The sequence below is a fragment of the Aulostomus chinensis genome, chromosome 23, assembly GCF_037954235.1.
Source record: "Aulostomus chinensis isolate RoL2024-O1b breed Wild chromosome 23, RoL_Achi_v1.0, whole genome shotgun sequence".
NCBI lineage: Eukaryota > Metazoa > Chordata > Actinopteri > Syngnathiformes > Aulostomidae > Aulostomus > Aulostomus chinensis.
In genome coordinates, this window is record NC_141342.1 from 6,552,891 (window position 1) to 6,569,292 (window position 16,402).

General features: G+C 47.5%; 2 protein-coding genes across 10 annotated transcripts in view; one reads left to right on the forward strand and one right to left on the reverse strand.

The window, feature by feature from the left end:
- get4 (guided entry of tail-anchored proteins factor 4) overlaps positions 1 to 1,845 on the reverse strand; it is an 8,313-nt gene extending 6,468 nt beyond the window's left edge. The window contains exons 1-3 of one of the 3 annotated variants that reach the window (XM_086194441.1): positions 1,568 to 1,845; positions 742 to 820; positions 383 to 464 (exon numbers count right to left, since the gene is read on the reverse strand). In XM_086194441.1, coding sequence (XP_086050567.1) covers positions 383 to 464; positions 742 to 820; positions 1,568 to 1,707 — 301 coding nt within the window. In that variant the 5' untranslated portion in view covers positions 1,708 to 1,845. Of the gene's footprint in view, positions 1 to 382; positions 465 to 741; positions 821 to 946; positions 1,367 to 1,468; positions 1,492 to 1,567 lie in introns of those variants that run through there. The other 2 variants (XM_086194442.1, XM_086194444.1) reach the window with 2 other exon arrangements.
- An 816-nt stretch (positions 1,846 to 2,661) lies between these two features.
- mrtfab (myocardin related transcription factor Ab) overlaps positions 2,662 to 16,402 on the forward strand; it is a 41,443-nt gene continuing 27,702 nt past the window's right edge. For 5 of the 7 annotated variants that reach the window (XM_086194425.1, XM_086194426.1, XM_086194427.1 and 2 more), the window contains exon 1: positions 11,413 to 11,746. In XM_086194425.1, coding sequence (XP_086050551.1) covers positions 11,428 to 11,746 — 319 coding nt within the window. In that variant the 5' untranslated portion in view covers positions 11,413 to 11,427. Of the gene's footprint in view, positions 2,963 to 6,867; positions 7,054 to 11,412; positions 11,747 to 16,402 lie in introns of those variants that run through there. The other 2 variants (XM_086194432.1, XM_086194430.1) reach the window with 2 other exon arrangements.

Sequence of the window (16,402 nt, forward strand, 5' to 3'; positions counted from 1 at the left end):
CAGTCAACCACGTGGACTCAGCCCTGCATGTGTGCTTCATCTTTCACTTGCTGGTTGTCACTCTGCTCTTTCAGTGGTTGTGGAGTTCATTTAAAAAAACCTGACAGTTAAACATGTATTAACATAAAACTTTATAAGATAAAATGTATCATTCAATCACAGGGAGCTGCAATTCTTGTTATCTGTGAGTCAAATTACCATTTTAATTAAATACTGCGGTGCTGCAGACGACATCTTTTCACCATCACAATTTTAATCACTGTTCAATAATGATGTAAAAACTAGCATTTGCTCTCATATCAGAAAATCAGTCAAAATAATTGTAATTTGATGTTCCTTCTGATAATTCGGTCCTAGCGTTGTTACCGCAGGAGGCACTCACCTAATATTTCCTCCTCAACCTTGGTCTCAGACTTCTCCAACACCTCCAGCACCAGCATGGACAGATCTGCTGCACTGTTTTGCTGCAGAATAAAACACCTCCAGCTGAATTTACAGGTTTTAAAACATGGTTTCTGTGCAAGAACTTAGTCGAGCAGAAGTTCTGGCAGGCACGGTTTTACTCGTGAGTGACAGCATTACACACAGTTCTAAATCTCATCATGAATGTGGTGGTGGCAGTTTCCTGTCTGGATGGTTCAAAAGGTAATGTGGACATTTCCCACTTCAATAATCCTTCCCTGTGTGAGCGACTGCGTAGACAATCCGGTTCCTGCAGCAGAACACAGGAGGAACATGTACCTGGTTGTAGCTGAAGAAGAGCAGAGCGCCGTTGTACATCAGCTCTCTGGCCTCGGTGTGTTTCGCCTGCGACATGTACCTGTTAGAAACACACATGTAGGGGATGCTTATCCCAACCGACACACACAAACACAGCATGCGGTTGCAAGATAAGAAACGTTCGCCTGCAGTGACGTCCGCGGGGATGTAAACAGTGGAGACCGACCGACACCACCAGGCAGGGGACCGAGGCTGTGAATGGACGGGTCACGTTCGCACAAATTAACCTCAATTAATCCACCGTGCTGAAGCAGATACGCGGGGAGGCTCGTGGTTACGCCCGTTGTGGAAGTCGAATCTTGACGGCTCCGACTGGGCGAACCCGAACTATTTCTGGCGACCAGCTAGCATTCAATAAACATGTCTCAGCTAGCCAGCCCGGTCCGGGCTGCGGCGTAGCGACATGTAGCTACATGCTAACGAGCTTCACAGCATCAACACACACGCCTGGGGCTCGCGGCGGCTCCCCGGACTACAGGTTCGATTAGCACCCGCCGACCCTGCGGTTGATTAGCATTAGCAGCCCGGCTAACTCTGCCTCAACTATTTATGCTGCTACTATTATGTAGCAAGGTACCTAGCTAGCTAAAGCTAGCGGTCCCATTTTGAGACAGTACAAGATTGGCAGCTCGGCTGCCTAAACAAACAGGTGGACAGCGGGAGTGGGAGGTTCCGTGGGGAGACTCACCCAATCATAGAACGGCAGCAGGGAATCAAGGTTGACGGCAGAATGATCTGGAACGGGCAGGCCTCGAAGCCGCCTGGCACCCGCCGCGGCGAGTCCTACCTGAAGAATAACGTCCTGTACATCTGGTGGGCTTCGTAGTAGTCCCCCTTCTCCACGCTGGCGCGCAGCTTCCCCTCCACCCTCTGGACGCCTCCGCGGTTCCTGGCGCTGGAGCACCTCAGAGACTCCTGCTCCGCCATCGTCGCTGCTCCCGGTAGCGCTGCTGGATCCGAGCGTTCACACGGGAAACCGGAAGGCTCTGAGCCTAACAGACCCTCCTCACTTGCCGTAGTGAGTTGTAGTCCGGGACAGGTTGCAGACGCTGATGCGGAGTGTCGCGAAGGCTGCGAGACCACCAGCCCCCTGGAACCAGACTGGCTGATGAGGTTCTCGGGAGATAAAGAACCCGGAATCGTTAGTGCGCGTGCTCGCTCACGGGACAACACCGTCAGCGTTTATGTTGGTATTTAGTGATTCCAGAAAGACTTACAGGTTGGAGATACATTTACTAGAATAACAGAACAATAATTATAAACATAGTGATGATAATAAAGATGTTATATAATAATAATAGTTGAACTTTTTAATGTACAGCTGATGTTAAAGAGGTAAAACTCTCCGTCAGAGGGTGGAATCCTCATCACCACATCTAACAGTGACAGAACAACACACACAGGTTCCACAATGGAACTCAGGTCACGCTGTTCTTTGACCTGTTCAAACTCACTCACTCACACACACACATACACACATATATGTATGTATGTATGTATATATATATATACACACAGATATAGATATGTGTGTGAGTGAGTTTGAACAGGTCAAAGAACAGCGTGAACGGAGTTCCACTGTGGATATGTACCTCGACTTTTTGTCAGCAGCATCTTTCAGTTAACCTTCAGTCCCAGAAGATGTTTGTGCCAAATTCGATGAAACTCACGGCGTTCATGAGATTTTTCCATAATTCAACACTTACTTGGACAAAAAAACATGACCAGACGTTTGTAACGTCACAGAAGGATTTAAATTGTTTTCAGTTTAATGGAATACAGCGCGCTAAATGTGAGAATAGTGTAACTGCTCCTCCACAGAGCTGCCAGTCGTGTCAGCTGAACGCCTCCCTCCTGCAGTACTTCAAGTTGACCACTAGATGGAGGCAAAGGCGACGATAAGACTTTGACAAGCTGTTGGACAAACTTCGCGTCTATTGATCTTGTAGTTCAAAGCCACATCATCGGGATGTGCCCGGTGTGCCGGTGTGAGCTTCAGGCACGTGACCACGCCGAGTGCCGTCGCTCCCCGCTGGGCAAAGTGTTGTGAAGGAAGTGGCCGCTGCGTCCCGAGCACAGGAGCGTTTTCCGGCGAAAGTTCCCTTTGTGATCAGGAAGTGGCGGTGTGATGCCGACGCCGTTTATCCTTGCAGATAAAACACACGACTGGCGAGCATGACAAGTAAGAGTGAATCCATACGGAATATAACGGCGTCCCGGTGTCAGCGGGAACCAGGAAAACCGACCGGTGTCAGGCAGGAGGGAGCTCTCGTGCCTGACTAGCATAGCATGCTATCGGTAGCTGGCAAAGTGGGGCTGTGTGAGTGCAGCTAGCAGGGATGTTTAGCAGGTCTCACACAGCAGTGATATTATAGTCGCTTCCCTTCACCTCTACTCTTAAGATTTACGTTCTATTACCTACACTGTCGTCACTTCGGCTCGCGCTCGGGCACTTAGGGCTAACTCCCTCCCAGGCTAACTAACAATAGCTTAGCATGTGTGCGTTTAGGACAGTGACAGCTGGAGGCTGCTCCCCGTCACATCCAGGGAGAGGCCTCCAGCGACGTGGATTCACTTCCTCCATGTTAGAGCTCACGGTTCTCTTTAAACTATGACAGTGACTGTCCGAGCCCCGCTGCTCTGACGTTGATGTCAGTGACGCTCTCAACTTAACCCAGAGGACAGTCCACCAGAAGTGGGTCTGACAGGGACAGCACTGGAGCCGTAGCTCCGCTTCTCCTGCAGATGTGTTCAAAACTCTGTTTCTCCTGTTCAAAGCTCTGTTTCTCCTGTTCATAGCTCTGTTTCTCCTGTTCATAGCTCTGTTTCTCCTGTTCAAAGCTCTGTTTCTCCTGTTCAAAGCTCTGTTTCTCCTGTTCATAGCTCTGTTTCTCCTGTTCATAGCTCTGTTTCTCCTGTTCAAAGCTCTGTTTCTCCTGTTCATAGCTCTGTTTCTCCTGTTCATAGCTCTGTTTCTCCTGTTTAAAGCTCTGTTTCTCCTGTTCAAAACTCTGTTTCTCCTGTTCATAGCTCTGTTTCTCCTGTTCAAAGCTCTGTTTCTCCTGTTCATAGCTCTGTTTCTCCTGTTCATAGCTCTGTTTCTCCTGTTTAAAGCTCTGTTTCTCCTGTTCATAGCTCTGTTTCTCCTGTTCATAGCTCTGTTTCTCCTGTTCATAGCTGTTTCTCCTGTTCATAGCTCTGTTTCTCCTGTTCAAAACTCTGTTTCTCCTGTTCATAGCTCTGTTTCTCCTGTTCATAGCTCTGTTTCTCCTGTTCATAGCTCTGTTTCTCCTGTTCATAGCTCTGTTTCTCCTGTTCATAGCTCTGTTTCTCCTGTTCATAGCTCTGTTTCTCCTGTTCATAGCTCTGTTTCTCCTGTTCATAGCTCTGTTTCTCCTGTTTAAAGCTCTGTTTCTCCTGTTTAAAGCTCTGTTTCTCCTGCAGACATATTTTAAACTCTGTCCTGCTGAAATGGGAATGCTCATCTTCAAGATTTAGTCATACAGGTAAGCCAGGCACTGTTCCACCTGAGGAGGGAACCATATTGCTGACCTTGTGAACCTAAAATGTATTCATCTTAGTTTAGCAACCTGTGACGTGAGGAGGTATGAGTGTGTTAGGGTGATATTAGTGTGGGCGTGCAGAGCAGTTTGTTGCACACCAGAACAATTGTGGCTGCATGTCTGAACAGCAGAAGTGTTGGGAAAGGAAGGATGAGGCAGCTGATGTTGCACTGAGACACTCCAGATCCATTGATTGGTGGTTCTTGGCTGTGTGTCACTCGCATCTTGACGTACTAACATGATGTGGAGACATCTTGAAGCAATTGCTCACGTGACGTCGTCATCAGATCATGGCTGCTTGCAGAGTGATTATGTTGTTTCTTGGATCAAACAAGTCCACGTGGTCTGCTGGGGGGCTTCAGTCCTCATCAACTCCACAGACTTCATGTTTCCTTCCCTCTCCCAACCAGCGTGTGGCCTGTTTTGGTGGCTAACATATAGAATGCGACCACCTCTGGAGGGGTTTGTTACCAGGCGAAAGCTCTGAGTGAAATTAGTGCCCACACCTGGGGGGTTGGCGCTGGTTCATGTGACCAGAGAAGGAGCTGCTACCTCTACCACCCCACTTTGGATTCGTGGTTGAAGATGGATGGATGTTGTTATCTTGTCTTTTTAAAATTGACCTAGTTGCTTGGCTAATTCCGGTCAGCTGTATGGATGGTGGTGATGTGTCCTTGGATGTGTTGCCCTGATGGACTTCCTGCTGGGATGACTAGTGGTGCTGACAACCAGCAGAGCTGATGATGTGGAATAAGTTCAGCTCAGTGTGAGTGGCAGGTCAGTCACTCTGAAACACTCCCAAATTAACTCACATCTGAGGGGATTCACTTCCAGAAATCACATCTTAAATCAGGTTAAATGGAAAAGGTAAGAGTATGAAAATTGGGACTGAGTTTTCTCCACTTCTGTCCTGTAGTGTTGCCTCATAAGTTTGTAGTTTTAAAAAGGAAAAAAAAAAACTTCAATATTCGGACATGAAGCCATGGACGGGTCTGCAGGTACTCTCACATCTCTGTGTTTACTCATCACTTCTGTCCTGATGAGCTGGTAGACGTTGTATATTTGCCGTCATTGGACTGGCAGCTCTCCAGAGTCCTGGGAAAGATCAGATGAACATTCAGTGCATCATGTGGTTGCTGTGCCACCATTCAGCCTTGTGGCACGCAGTTGCGACGGGGAAAAGTGACATCTCAGACAACACGACCTCATTGTTTTCAGCTCTGCTGGGCAGTAATGACCTCCATCACAACCTTGTGTGCAGAAAACACTGATCTGCAGAGAGAGTTGTCACATACCACGCAGCGGTGGGTTGGTCCTCAGTGACCAGCAGGAGTGGCCTGCTGCTGGGGTAGAGGAGAGGAAGAACCTCGCGTGATGTAGGAGGACGGGTGTGTCCCGGGCGTAGCGCTGCCTCACGTGTAGACGGTCTAATGAGAAGTCGATATTGCTGCACTGTCTGGAAACGTAGGCTAACACACCGCACAGCTAATACATACCATGTCAGCGTGTGTAACCATGAGCTGAGGATTTCATGTCACTTTGGCAAACCAAGTGCCAAAACCAAATGAGTACCATCATTTAAACTGATGACGCTTCCTAGCATGCTGCTAATTTAGCTGAAAGCCTGGGAGTCGCCGGGGGGGTCAACAGCACCAAAGGAGAAACACCATCAGAACACTGAGCTGTGTCTTTTTAAATGGGCGGCCAGTTGTAAAAGCTCAAACATGCAAATTCCTCAGTGATGGCGCCCTAATCCTCCCAGCCCACAGCCTCAGACCATTCCTGTTTGTGTTAGATGGAGAGACTGGAGAAGAGAGGGAGAGACGGGGAGGAAACCGGAGGTGCTCAGTTTCCTGGCACTTAACTTGTGACCTGCTGTAGCTTGCGGAAGTGCCCTCGGTACTGGTCTCCTCGCTCTTTCCGTCCCTGCTGTGCTGTGAGGTAGGCAGTGGGAGGACTGGTGTAGGATACAGCCTCTGATGGACATGGTGGCTCAGTTAGGACCTGCACAGCCTAAACACACTCAGATCTACAAGGTGGAGCAGCCAGTGAAGTCCAAGCGAGCTCTCCTTTCTTTCACTGTCAGCAGGTTTCTTGCAAAAACCATCAGGGTGATTCTCAGCTAACTTGGTGGAGGGTGGAGCCTCGGCCGAGCAAAAACAGGCTCATACCCTAAGAACCTGTCATAGCACCACCTGGTGGTACCAGGAACTCTATTTATTACTCACATGTCCTCCTCATAGTGGACCAGGTCCTCTCAGATGTGGTCAGAACCTCCTTCAGGACCTGGTGATTTGTCACTGCAAAGGCTGCCACGGCGAGGAGGCAGTCATGTTTGTTATTTGACCATAGAACAGGAAGCTGTAGTACCAGGACTCACAAATAGAACCTGGGCCCAGAGTTCACCTGAGTCTGGGCACGTCCATATGAGTAAATTTACTTTTCTCACTGTTTTTAACTTTAGAATTGAGGATTTTTTGATATAAATGACACTTAAATAATATATTTAATGTTTTGGTTACAGGTGTCCCCGCCATCCTGCCAATGCTACACCCACAGAGAGTTAAGGAACCAAGTCCCAGTGGCATGGAAGTGGCTGGGACGGGTGGCTCGGCCCCGAGCCCCCAGAGTGAGGCAGTAACCAATGAGCTCCAGGAGCTGTCCCTTCAGCCCGCCCCTAACCTGCTGCCGCTACAGGAACGCAAGAACGGTGAGACCGCCACTTGGTGTAGTTTCCTCCATTTGTGCTTCAATCTCATATTTGTGTGTTCAGTTCAGGTTGGATTGTTGAGAGACATTGACAAACATTATGGCAAACTATGTCCCACACGGGCAGGGACAAGCCCCCTTCCGTCTGTAGCTGCACCGACGTGGAGTACCCAGACCGTCATTGATTATCCAACTGTTACATTGAAACTATTTTGATCAATGATGAATTGCTGAGAGTCACTGAAACAAGTTGATAATCAGCAGATGAATGACAGCAGTTGTTAAACGCTAGTGATGACCTTGCTAGCCCTCCTGCAGCCCTGGTGGTTCCGCCTTGGTTCAGCTGGTCTCTGGGGTAAACTGTTTCCAACATCCAGAGTGTGACAGGAGAATATGTTGCATAGGTTTGTGAGGAAATAAAGAGATGTTCTGTTCCCATGTTGGTTCAAAAAGCTGTGCATGGTCGTTGACATGGTGATAATGGTATTTATTTGTATGTGTATTTATTTCGCGTGGTGTCTGGACACAGTAGTTTGGGTGACGGGAGTGAAAATAGGGTGAAGAAAGTTGGCTATGTGCTGTCAGTAGTTCAGAGCTTCCCTTGGAATCCCTCTTATCCGAGTGTCAAGAGGTTGATGTCAGCGTGTCCGTTCATCTTGGTCACTGGTCGTGAGCGTTGGCACGGCCACAGAGGAGGCGGAGCTGTGCTCAGGTGAAACTGTGTGGTAGGACAGAAGGGAGTGAGGAAGCTGCTGGACCTAATTGGTTTGTTCCTGTGTGCTGACCCCCCTGTTCCTGTAGATTAGAGCTCAGCTACTTGGCAGCACAGTGAGGCTGAATCCTGATTAAGATTTCTTCTCTGTGGATTTAAGAGTCGGTGGCAGACGTCACCTCAAGGTGCGATGGCCAACACCTCCACCTCCTGGCCAGCAAGTGTCTCTCTCTCTCGTAATCTGGTTTCCTGGTTACCAGGTTGACTCAACTAACCATGTGTGGTCAGAGGTGGAATCGCGGGAATGAGAAAGAAAAGTCATGTGATCAATCTCGTCACCATATAACAACAGGAACCAGTCAGAAGTTAAAATTGTTCATTATTGCTATTGTCCGTTAGCAACCGTTAGCTTAGCTGTCCATCAGGAAGTGGCCTCCTCAGCATGGCTGTTCAGCCCTTCTGGTCCTCCAGCCCAGACCAGTGTAGAGCTGCTGGACCAGTACAGACCCTCGTCCTGCTGCTTTGTTGGTCCAACAGCATTTGAGACGCTAACAGAACGAAGCCTCACGTTTCTCAGACGTTCCTCTGGTTAATCAGCACCTGCAGCTCCTGGTCGGTGACCTCACATAGATACACCTGGTACAGCTGGTACACCTGGTACAGCCGGTACCAGCTTGCCCACGCTGCTGGCTCAGAGACCCTCAACCGCTTGGAGTCTAAATATTAGCAGCATTTTGGACCTGATAACATTTTTGGATAATTGTCTCACCACTCTAAGTGTTTTTTCAGGTTCAGGTTTGGCAGCCTCTGACTCCATGAGAATCTCTCCCAGAGCAGAGCGGCGGCTTCCCTCCAAGCAGAGTGGAAATATTGGCTTTGTTTCGTTTGGATAGTTTATGCTCTCACTGCCAGTTTATATCTGCTGTCAAGAAATAACAACTGGATATGTGATAATGAGCCCAAGACAACAGGTCGATTAATTAAAGTTTGCTGTCCAAATGTTGCACCGTAGCTTAGAAAGGTGCTGTATGAATCAGCTTTTACAGTGAATGGCAGTAGTACCTCACTATACCTAAAAATGCCATCAAGCCGTCCTCTCTGCTGGGCACAGGACCCAGGATGAGTCATGTCATCATTTTTAAGATTTTTCTTTCATTGAAATTCCAAAACTATAATTTCCACTTAAAAAAAGTCCAACCTGTCAGAATCGCTACAGCCCCACGTATCAACTGAAAAGGTTCAGGGTTTCCAGCGATGGCAGGACAAGACAAGGAACTGTAATGCCTCAGCGAGGTTTGGGTGACCGTGGCAGGCTTTTTTCACAATTTAATCACTTTTAATAACACAAGCACTTTGGAAAACACCATAAATCATGCAGTCAGCCTCAGTTCAGACTGCAGCTGCTGGATTCACTGGTCCATCTGATCGTGTTCAGTTTCGTCTGCTGGCCGATGACATCATCTGAGCCTCACCCGTGAAGCTTCTGTTTGTGTTGGTAGGTCCGCGTCCTGCGTCCCTGACGCGTTAAAATATGAAAGTTCACTATTTGCGCGTCTCAGGGACGCACCTCATTTTTCCCATGAAAAACCATACATTGTGAACAACAACTGTTTAAAATCACAGTCAGTAGCAAAAGAAACCTTGCCGTCAGCGGACCTGACGAGCGCCATTTCAACCCTTTGCACATTAACTCAGTGCAGACATGCGACATGCTAGTTTAGCCGCTACAACAACGACGACCACGGATTTCATTTCAACAATTAAAGATACGAACTTTAGTAGTAAATAAATTCACGTTTCAACTGTTATATGCTGCGTTCACTCAACGGTTTAACGTCTAGGGGACGTGCTCTAATGAAATAAATAAAAAATATTCCGGTGGTGGCTGTGTGGTAATAAAAAAAACCCCACTCTGAATTGTGAAAAAAACATTTTGAACATACCTGCTAATTATAGCCATATCTTACCATACCACCATTGAGAGAGTTTAACACTACAGTTTAAGCCATAGAAGAATATAAGAAATAGAAAGAAATACATTTTTTAATTGGGGACCCATTGCATTTCCCAGGGACCCACTTGAATCACCACCTGTGGGTCATGGGGACTCACTATATTGAAAACCTATCAACATCTCTGGCGGTTGTTAACTGTCGGTGGTTCTGCTCTCATCATCACACCTAAAACCTGCAACACAAATGAAGAGGCAAGAACTGATGCATTTTGCGTAGACTTGATGCGGTGGAGCTTTACAGTGTCACCTGACACACGATAGCATCTCGCACTTCTCACAGTTGTGCTCTAAACAACAGTTTCATGGAATTTAAGATAAAGTGATTCTAGATGTTTGCCTGCACACGTGACCTCCAGCATGAGCAAGAGCCTGCAAGTGTCCGGGGCAGGAGCTCTCACTTGACAGCAGAGATCCGTCAGCATTGGTCGGTCCTGTTTCGACTCTCTGAACACACCTCGTCATATCATTGGTCACCGTGGCAGCAGACAAGAACAATGAATGAACAATCCTAGCTTTGTATTTTGATGCACATTTTGATATTTAGCATGAGCCGAGGTTGAAACTGAGAATCTGCAATTTGGCAAAAAAAAAAAAATTCTTCTTGCTTTAGGTAGTTTGAGAAAACTGCAAAACAGGAAACGGACAACCTTGGAGCATCCACCCTGGCATCACAGCTGTTCCTGAACTTTGTACATTTTGTGCGACGCAACAGCTATGTTGCTTATTCCGCCATCTTCTAGCAGCGTTGGGTAGCTTTCTTTATTCATGCAAAACCAGTTCATGAAAACTCACCAATTTGCATTTTTGTTTTTTATGATAGTTCCACTGTTACCTTAAAATTGACTTGACGCCTAAATGGAAACAAACGTGTTGCTTGGAATGTTGATCATGTCGAAGAAGTGTTTGAGAACAACCACGTCAGCCCCACACTCTCACCAGCCTCAGGCTACCACTCCCTGATTTAAACAGCCTTCGCTCTTGTTGGCATTCTCCATTACTCTTAGTTCTACTAGCCAGAGGAGGATCTGCTGCAGCAGGCACTCCTGCAGCAGATCCATCATGAAGATGCTTTGCAGATGCGTTGCATGCGACTGCATCCACATTTTTTACATGCACACATTACTGGCATGGAAACGGACTGGAATGTCCTCATGGTAAAGCTTATCAAAGCTTTGTATCTCACCGGGTTATGCAATCTGTTTATTGCACAAGGTTCCTTCCTCAGTAACACATGGGTACAGATTGACTGTTGAACAAGTGTGTGTGTGTGTGTGTGTATGTGTGTGGGGAGAGGTGGCATGTTTTCCAGACAGTGGATCAGAGGCAGATGTTGAGCCTGACTGGTCTCGTTCATGCTTGTGAGAGACACAACAGAGACTGAGCTCAAAGACTTGATACGTGTCCCATCCTCCAGTTCACAAACTTGCTGCTGAATTGTTCCACAGAAAACAAAAGTGGTCACGCTGTGATAATGTGATCGAAGTTGTTTGAGGCAGAGAAGCACAGTTAGTTTGTGTGTGTGTGGGAGGGTGGACTGCCAGAGTATCAGCATAAGAAGGAAGAGGAAAAGGAGAGAAGGGGGAGGTCATGTCTGAAGCGGCTGTATTGCATAACTCTTGAGTGAAGGAACAGAAGGAAAGCGAGGGAAAATGAAAAGCAAGAGAAGAAGTGGTGTGTTCTGGAGGAGGTGGGGCCAGGCATCAGCTTGTTTAAGTTTTCCTTCTAAACTCTCTGAGAGAGTGCAGGCGAGTGACAGCAAGTTTTATCAAGAAGAGCAACATAGTCTCAGGGATCAGAAGGTAAAAGAAGGTGTAACCACATGGGTGGACCTTGTTGTTATCCGAGGAGGACTAAGGGACCAACACAGCAACCCACACACGCCCTCCCTGCCGGGGCGTGCACATGCTTGCAGACAATCCAGAGAAGGGGAATGTGAGTGCTCTGCAGCCTTGGGACCACTGGCTGCCGGTGAGAGGAAAACGTCTGTTTCATGTGGCTTTTCTGTCGCTGCTGGACTTCTCGTCAACCTTCTCCTGCTCCTGTGTTTTTCACACTTTACTCTGCTTGTGTCAGAAGTGTGACCTGCTAATCTTGCCGGAGGGTAAAGCTTCAGTTCAGCATGGTGCAGAGGGACATGACTATCCCGTCAGGTAATGTCAATGTCTCTACCAACTGCTTTCTGGTCTTTAAACACTGACGACGGAAGGTCCATTTGCTGTCTGTGTCCACGTGGGGGGAGGGGGCATGAATGAGCACGTTAGGTGTGTTGGTGGACTTGTTTGTATGAGAATGGCTGCCAGCCGTTCATGACTCTCACACCGTAGACCCCACCACAAAATACAATGTTAGTTTCGATGGTTGAAAGCTCAGAAGGCTGCATAGTGAGGCGGCATGGTAATGCAACCCCAGGTGAAGAATGCAAAGAGCTCCACCGGGGGTTTTCACATGTGTCTGTTTGTCTGTTTGCAAGCAACACAAAGCAACCTGGCAGATTTTAGAACCCTTGTTGGAGGGGAGTAGCACAGACCAAAGAACTTATCATGTGTCAGTGGCAGAGATGAAGTCCATTCAGTTGTAGAAGTCAGACTTGGTGGAAAGTGAGCCAGTTGTAGTGTGTAAATGTAGGCTGGGCTGGGCTGTGGGACTGGGTTTTTGGGGACTCCTCAGAGCAGCGCTGTGGGCACCGGGGGGTCGAGTAGGTTCAGGGGTTGATGAATTGGGCAGCAGCCCCCCTTAACTGCCAGCAGCTGTCAACTGTCCAGCCAAGTCCTCACTGCCCCCTGAAGACTCTCTGGCTGCCAGGAACCAGGACCCAGATAGGCCAGGAGAGCTGGAGCTTGACTTTGGGTGGAGGAACAGAAAACACAACTGAGGGAGAGGCTGAAGTCAGGGGAAAAGTAGGTTAGAAGCGTCACAGACTGCTTCAGGTTTCACTGGAAATGACCCGCTCACTGGAGGGAGAACAGATTGTTCCAGATTATGACATGAACAATGTCTTCTACTGTTTTGTCTGGTATTTTAAAGGATGAATGCAGTGAGGCAGACTTTGTTCTCCTGCGTGCCAACAGTTTCTTAAAGAAGTCTAACTATTAACTTTTTAATCAAGTACCCCACTGGTCAGAGAGTCAGTCTGAGGACCGCAGGATCACCAGTGATCAAGGAGGGCTGTTCTGGATCAGGGTGCACCAGTAGTTGATGATTACCGTCTGCATCGACAAGTAACACGGCAGAGGCTGAAGCTTAGGTGTTGATGTGAAGAGACTCTAAATAGATTGTGATTTTGATAGCAGGCACCAAAGAGGGAACAGAACCCAACATTACAAACAAGCAAACCTGTCCACATCAGGGGGTGTTGGCTCCCAGATCGCTGATCCCATCAACAGGGCTGTCAGAAGCACTGGGATGCAGACAGTGTTGCTACATGTAGAGGCGGAGGAGTGTAGTAGAGCTATGCTAGCATTCCATTAGATGTGTAAACAAAGACAGATACAGATCAGGTCCTGTTCCTCTCCGCCCTTGCATAAGAACAATTGATGGGCCCTACACCGTGATGTCATGTGGCCAGTGCTTCCAGCACCAGGAATGATATTTTGCTTTCAGAAATGAGAAATTCATCAAACGCGGCACAACCAGAAGCTTGGGCAGTGTTGAAGATATGGCAGCGAGATATGCAGCCTGGCCGGAGCTAGCCCGCCACAGCAGTGATTCAGGGAGGCTGATGGGACTGTTATGTAACAGATTGGGAGGCGGCCAGCAGCCGAGTCCCCCACAGCTCTCTGTCAGGCTGGGAGTAGGAGGGGAGAGGGAGGGATGAGATGGAGAAAGTGATAGATGGCGAGAAGCATGAGCAACACGCATGGAGAGAATGAAGAATGCTGACATGAAAAGGGAGAGATGTGAAAATTGAACAATAAAGCCTTAAATGAAGAAGTGGGGAAGAAAGGAAGGATGTAAGAAAGGAGGGTTTATGTTTCAATCTGGTCCAAACACACAGCTGCAGCAAACTCAGTCCAGCTGCTCCGCTGCCAGTGACCCGTCCCAGCATTACATCATCAGCACGAACCTAGAAGGACGCGAGTGGAGCGCAGCAGAGAGCGAGACGGTCTCAATAGACTTCATACGGGAGGAAATATACTTCTTTCAGGGAGGTTGGGACAGTGATTGAGATGAGTTAAGTCTGAGCTCAGGGTCGACCGATTTAAAAAGCAAAGTCAAGGAGGTTGATACTCGATACTTGAAGCTGATACTTCGTTGCAGTAAATGTTGCATTTCTGTGCCAGATTTAGTTTCTTTAGGAACGATTCTATCAACAGAAATGAAAAAGCCTTCCGTGCAAACTTGGAACAAAAGAAATGATGTCAATAAAGTGACCTCCACAATCACTGGTGTCACTGAACTGAAAGGAAAACTACAATTGCTGCATCCCGTTGTACATCAGTGAATGAAAAGAACTGATTAGAAATAGGCAAAAACTGGTCACGAAAAATGCCAGATATTGAAGTGAATTGGTCGTTACTGCAACTGATCATTCGTTGATGCCAAGTTTGACACACAAACACTAGCTTTTATGCAACTCATGGAAGTGTTGCAAAAAAGGCTTTAATCTTAAACGTGTCAAGCACCCCACACCCCCACAGATTACGTGTGACTCATCAGCCCTCTCTCACAGGCGCGCGCGCACGCACACACACACACACACACACACACACACACACACACACTTACACTTCCTGGCTCCTGTCACCTTTTGGGTCCTGGACATGCACCTACAGGCTCTTGGTAGCCTTTCATTTTCACAGTTTGGTCTGACAGCACCGTATTTCAACAAGCACTGACACACTCGCATGATTTAGTTTTGATCCTACAAATTCCTGTCGGGTAATGAGCGGCGAGAGCGTAGCCAGAGCGTCTCAGTCACATCTGTAGCCTCCAGGTAAAGAAAAGGGCTTTATCAGCCAAGCACAGGCAGTGATTGGTTGGGCCTGCTAGTAGCAGCAGGAACACTCACCCACAGGTACAAGCCCACTCACGCAGCAGAGAACACACACGCATATCTTAGAACAGACACTGCAGGGCTTGTAAACGTCTGGAAACATGCAGCACATTCTAAGAACTGATCTATGCACACACACACACACAATTGGATTCACAGCCCCTTGTTAGATTTGTTGTGTCAGGAGCACCGCCATTGCAACACAATTTTGAATTTAATGTTGTATTTTGACTCACAATTAGTCTGTAACAGATGTTGTGCCTTCCTGCAGTGGCACTTACAGGAGGCCAATGAACTGTGCAGCCGGTTCAATACTCGTTGATCTGTCGGGATGCTCAGTCACATGGGCTGGTCATGGGTGTCAGTCCCTAAATGTGCCAGTAAACAGCCCATTCTAACATCGACCCAGTGGCTTCTGATTTGTTCTGTTAAATATTTTGCTCTTTATGGGTTGCAACAAATGAGTCTCAAATGAGGAAAAACTCTAATCAACAACATCGACTCGTGTTTTCAGTCTGCAGAACATGAATGTCATGTCGACGTGATGTTGTTCAGGTCATACACGCACGCTACGGCCTCGTCAGTTCCAGAATACAAGAGAAAAGACTAAATTCCAATAATGTATGGCTCTTATTAAAAAAAATCAAGGAGGTGATCTTTACCTTTACTGCATTATGTGGTATTAGTACACATAGCACATATTCTTTTTGAAGTGGTTATATAGGAATCCAGAAAAACTCACGTAGTGCATGATTTAGGAGGATTAGTGACATTTCAACCTGGCTTCAGCCATCATGATACGCTCTTGGAACACCTGAGCTGGCTTATCAGTGTGCACACACTGTCACAGGTACAGTACTGATCCGCTGCTGCAGTATTTGTACTCTTTAGTACTTAGTTCCTTATCTGGTACTCAACTTACCATTGTGTTTGTGAAAAGTAGAACACCCATTTTCCTGTGAGTCACCTGCCAACACTTCCTGGTGAACGTAGCCGAGGTCACCAGGCATTCGACGGGACTCTTGGTGCTGTTGTGGAGTCAAACTCTGAGCCTCCTGCTGAGGAACTGAGCTTCTCAGGCCATGAATAATTAGGGATGTAACAACCATTGGATTCGCATCACGGTTGTGGTTACAACACGACTCAAGGATGATACTTAGATATTTAGAACGATACGCCCTGAAGCGATTCAGCAACTTGAAATCGATTCAGTAACTTTGGAGCCAAAACTTCTACCCAAGTGACTGAAATAAACACCTGGATTCTGGACGGTGCAGGAGAAGTTTCCTAGATCCTTGTTGTTTCTTGTGAGGCACTCAGGCACAAATTAGTTATGGATACAAACAAACAACAAGTAAACAACAATTCATGGCAAACACCTTCAGGTTTCATTAGAATGAAGAGCAGCCAACACTTGAGGCTGAATTAACAGCTTCACCTTTCCTGCTCTCATTTCAACAGAGGTGCAGTGAGTGGCACCAACATCTCAACAGCAGGTCCACCTGCTACTTCTGCCTTTCTGGTCCTACAAACAGCCAGCCACTTATCTAGAGCAGCCCCGTCTGTGGCTTAACCATTTCTGGCTCGCCGGCCTCTCCTCCGTCATCCGCCATGCTGCGTTTTGTTGTTCT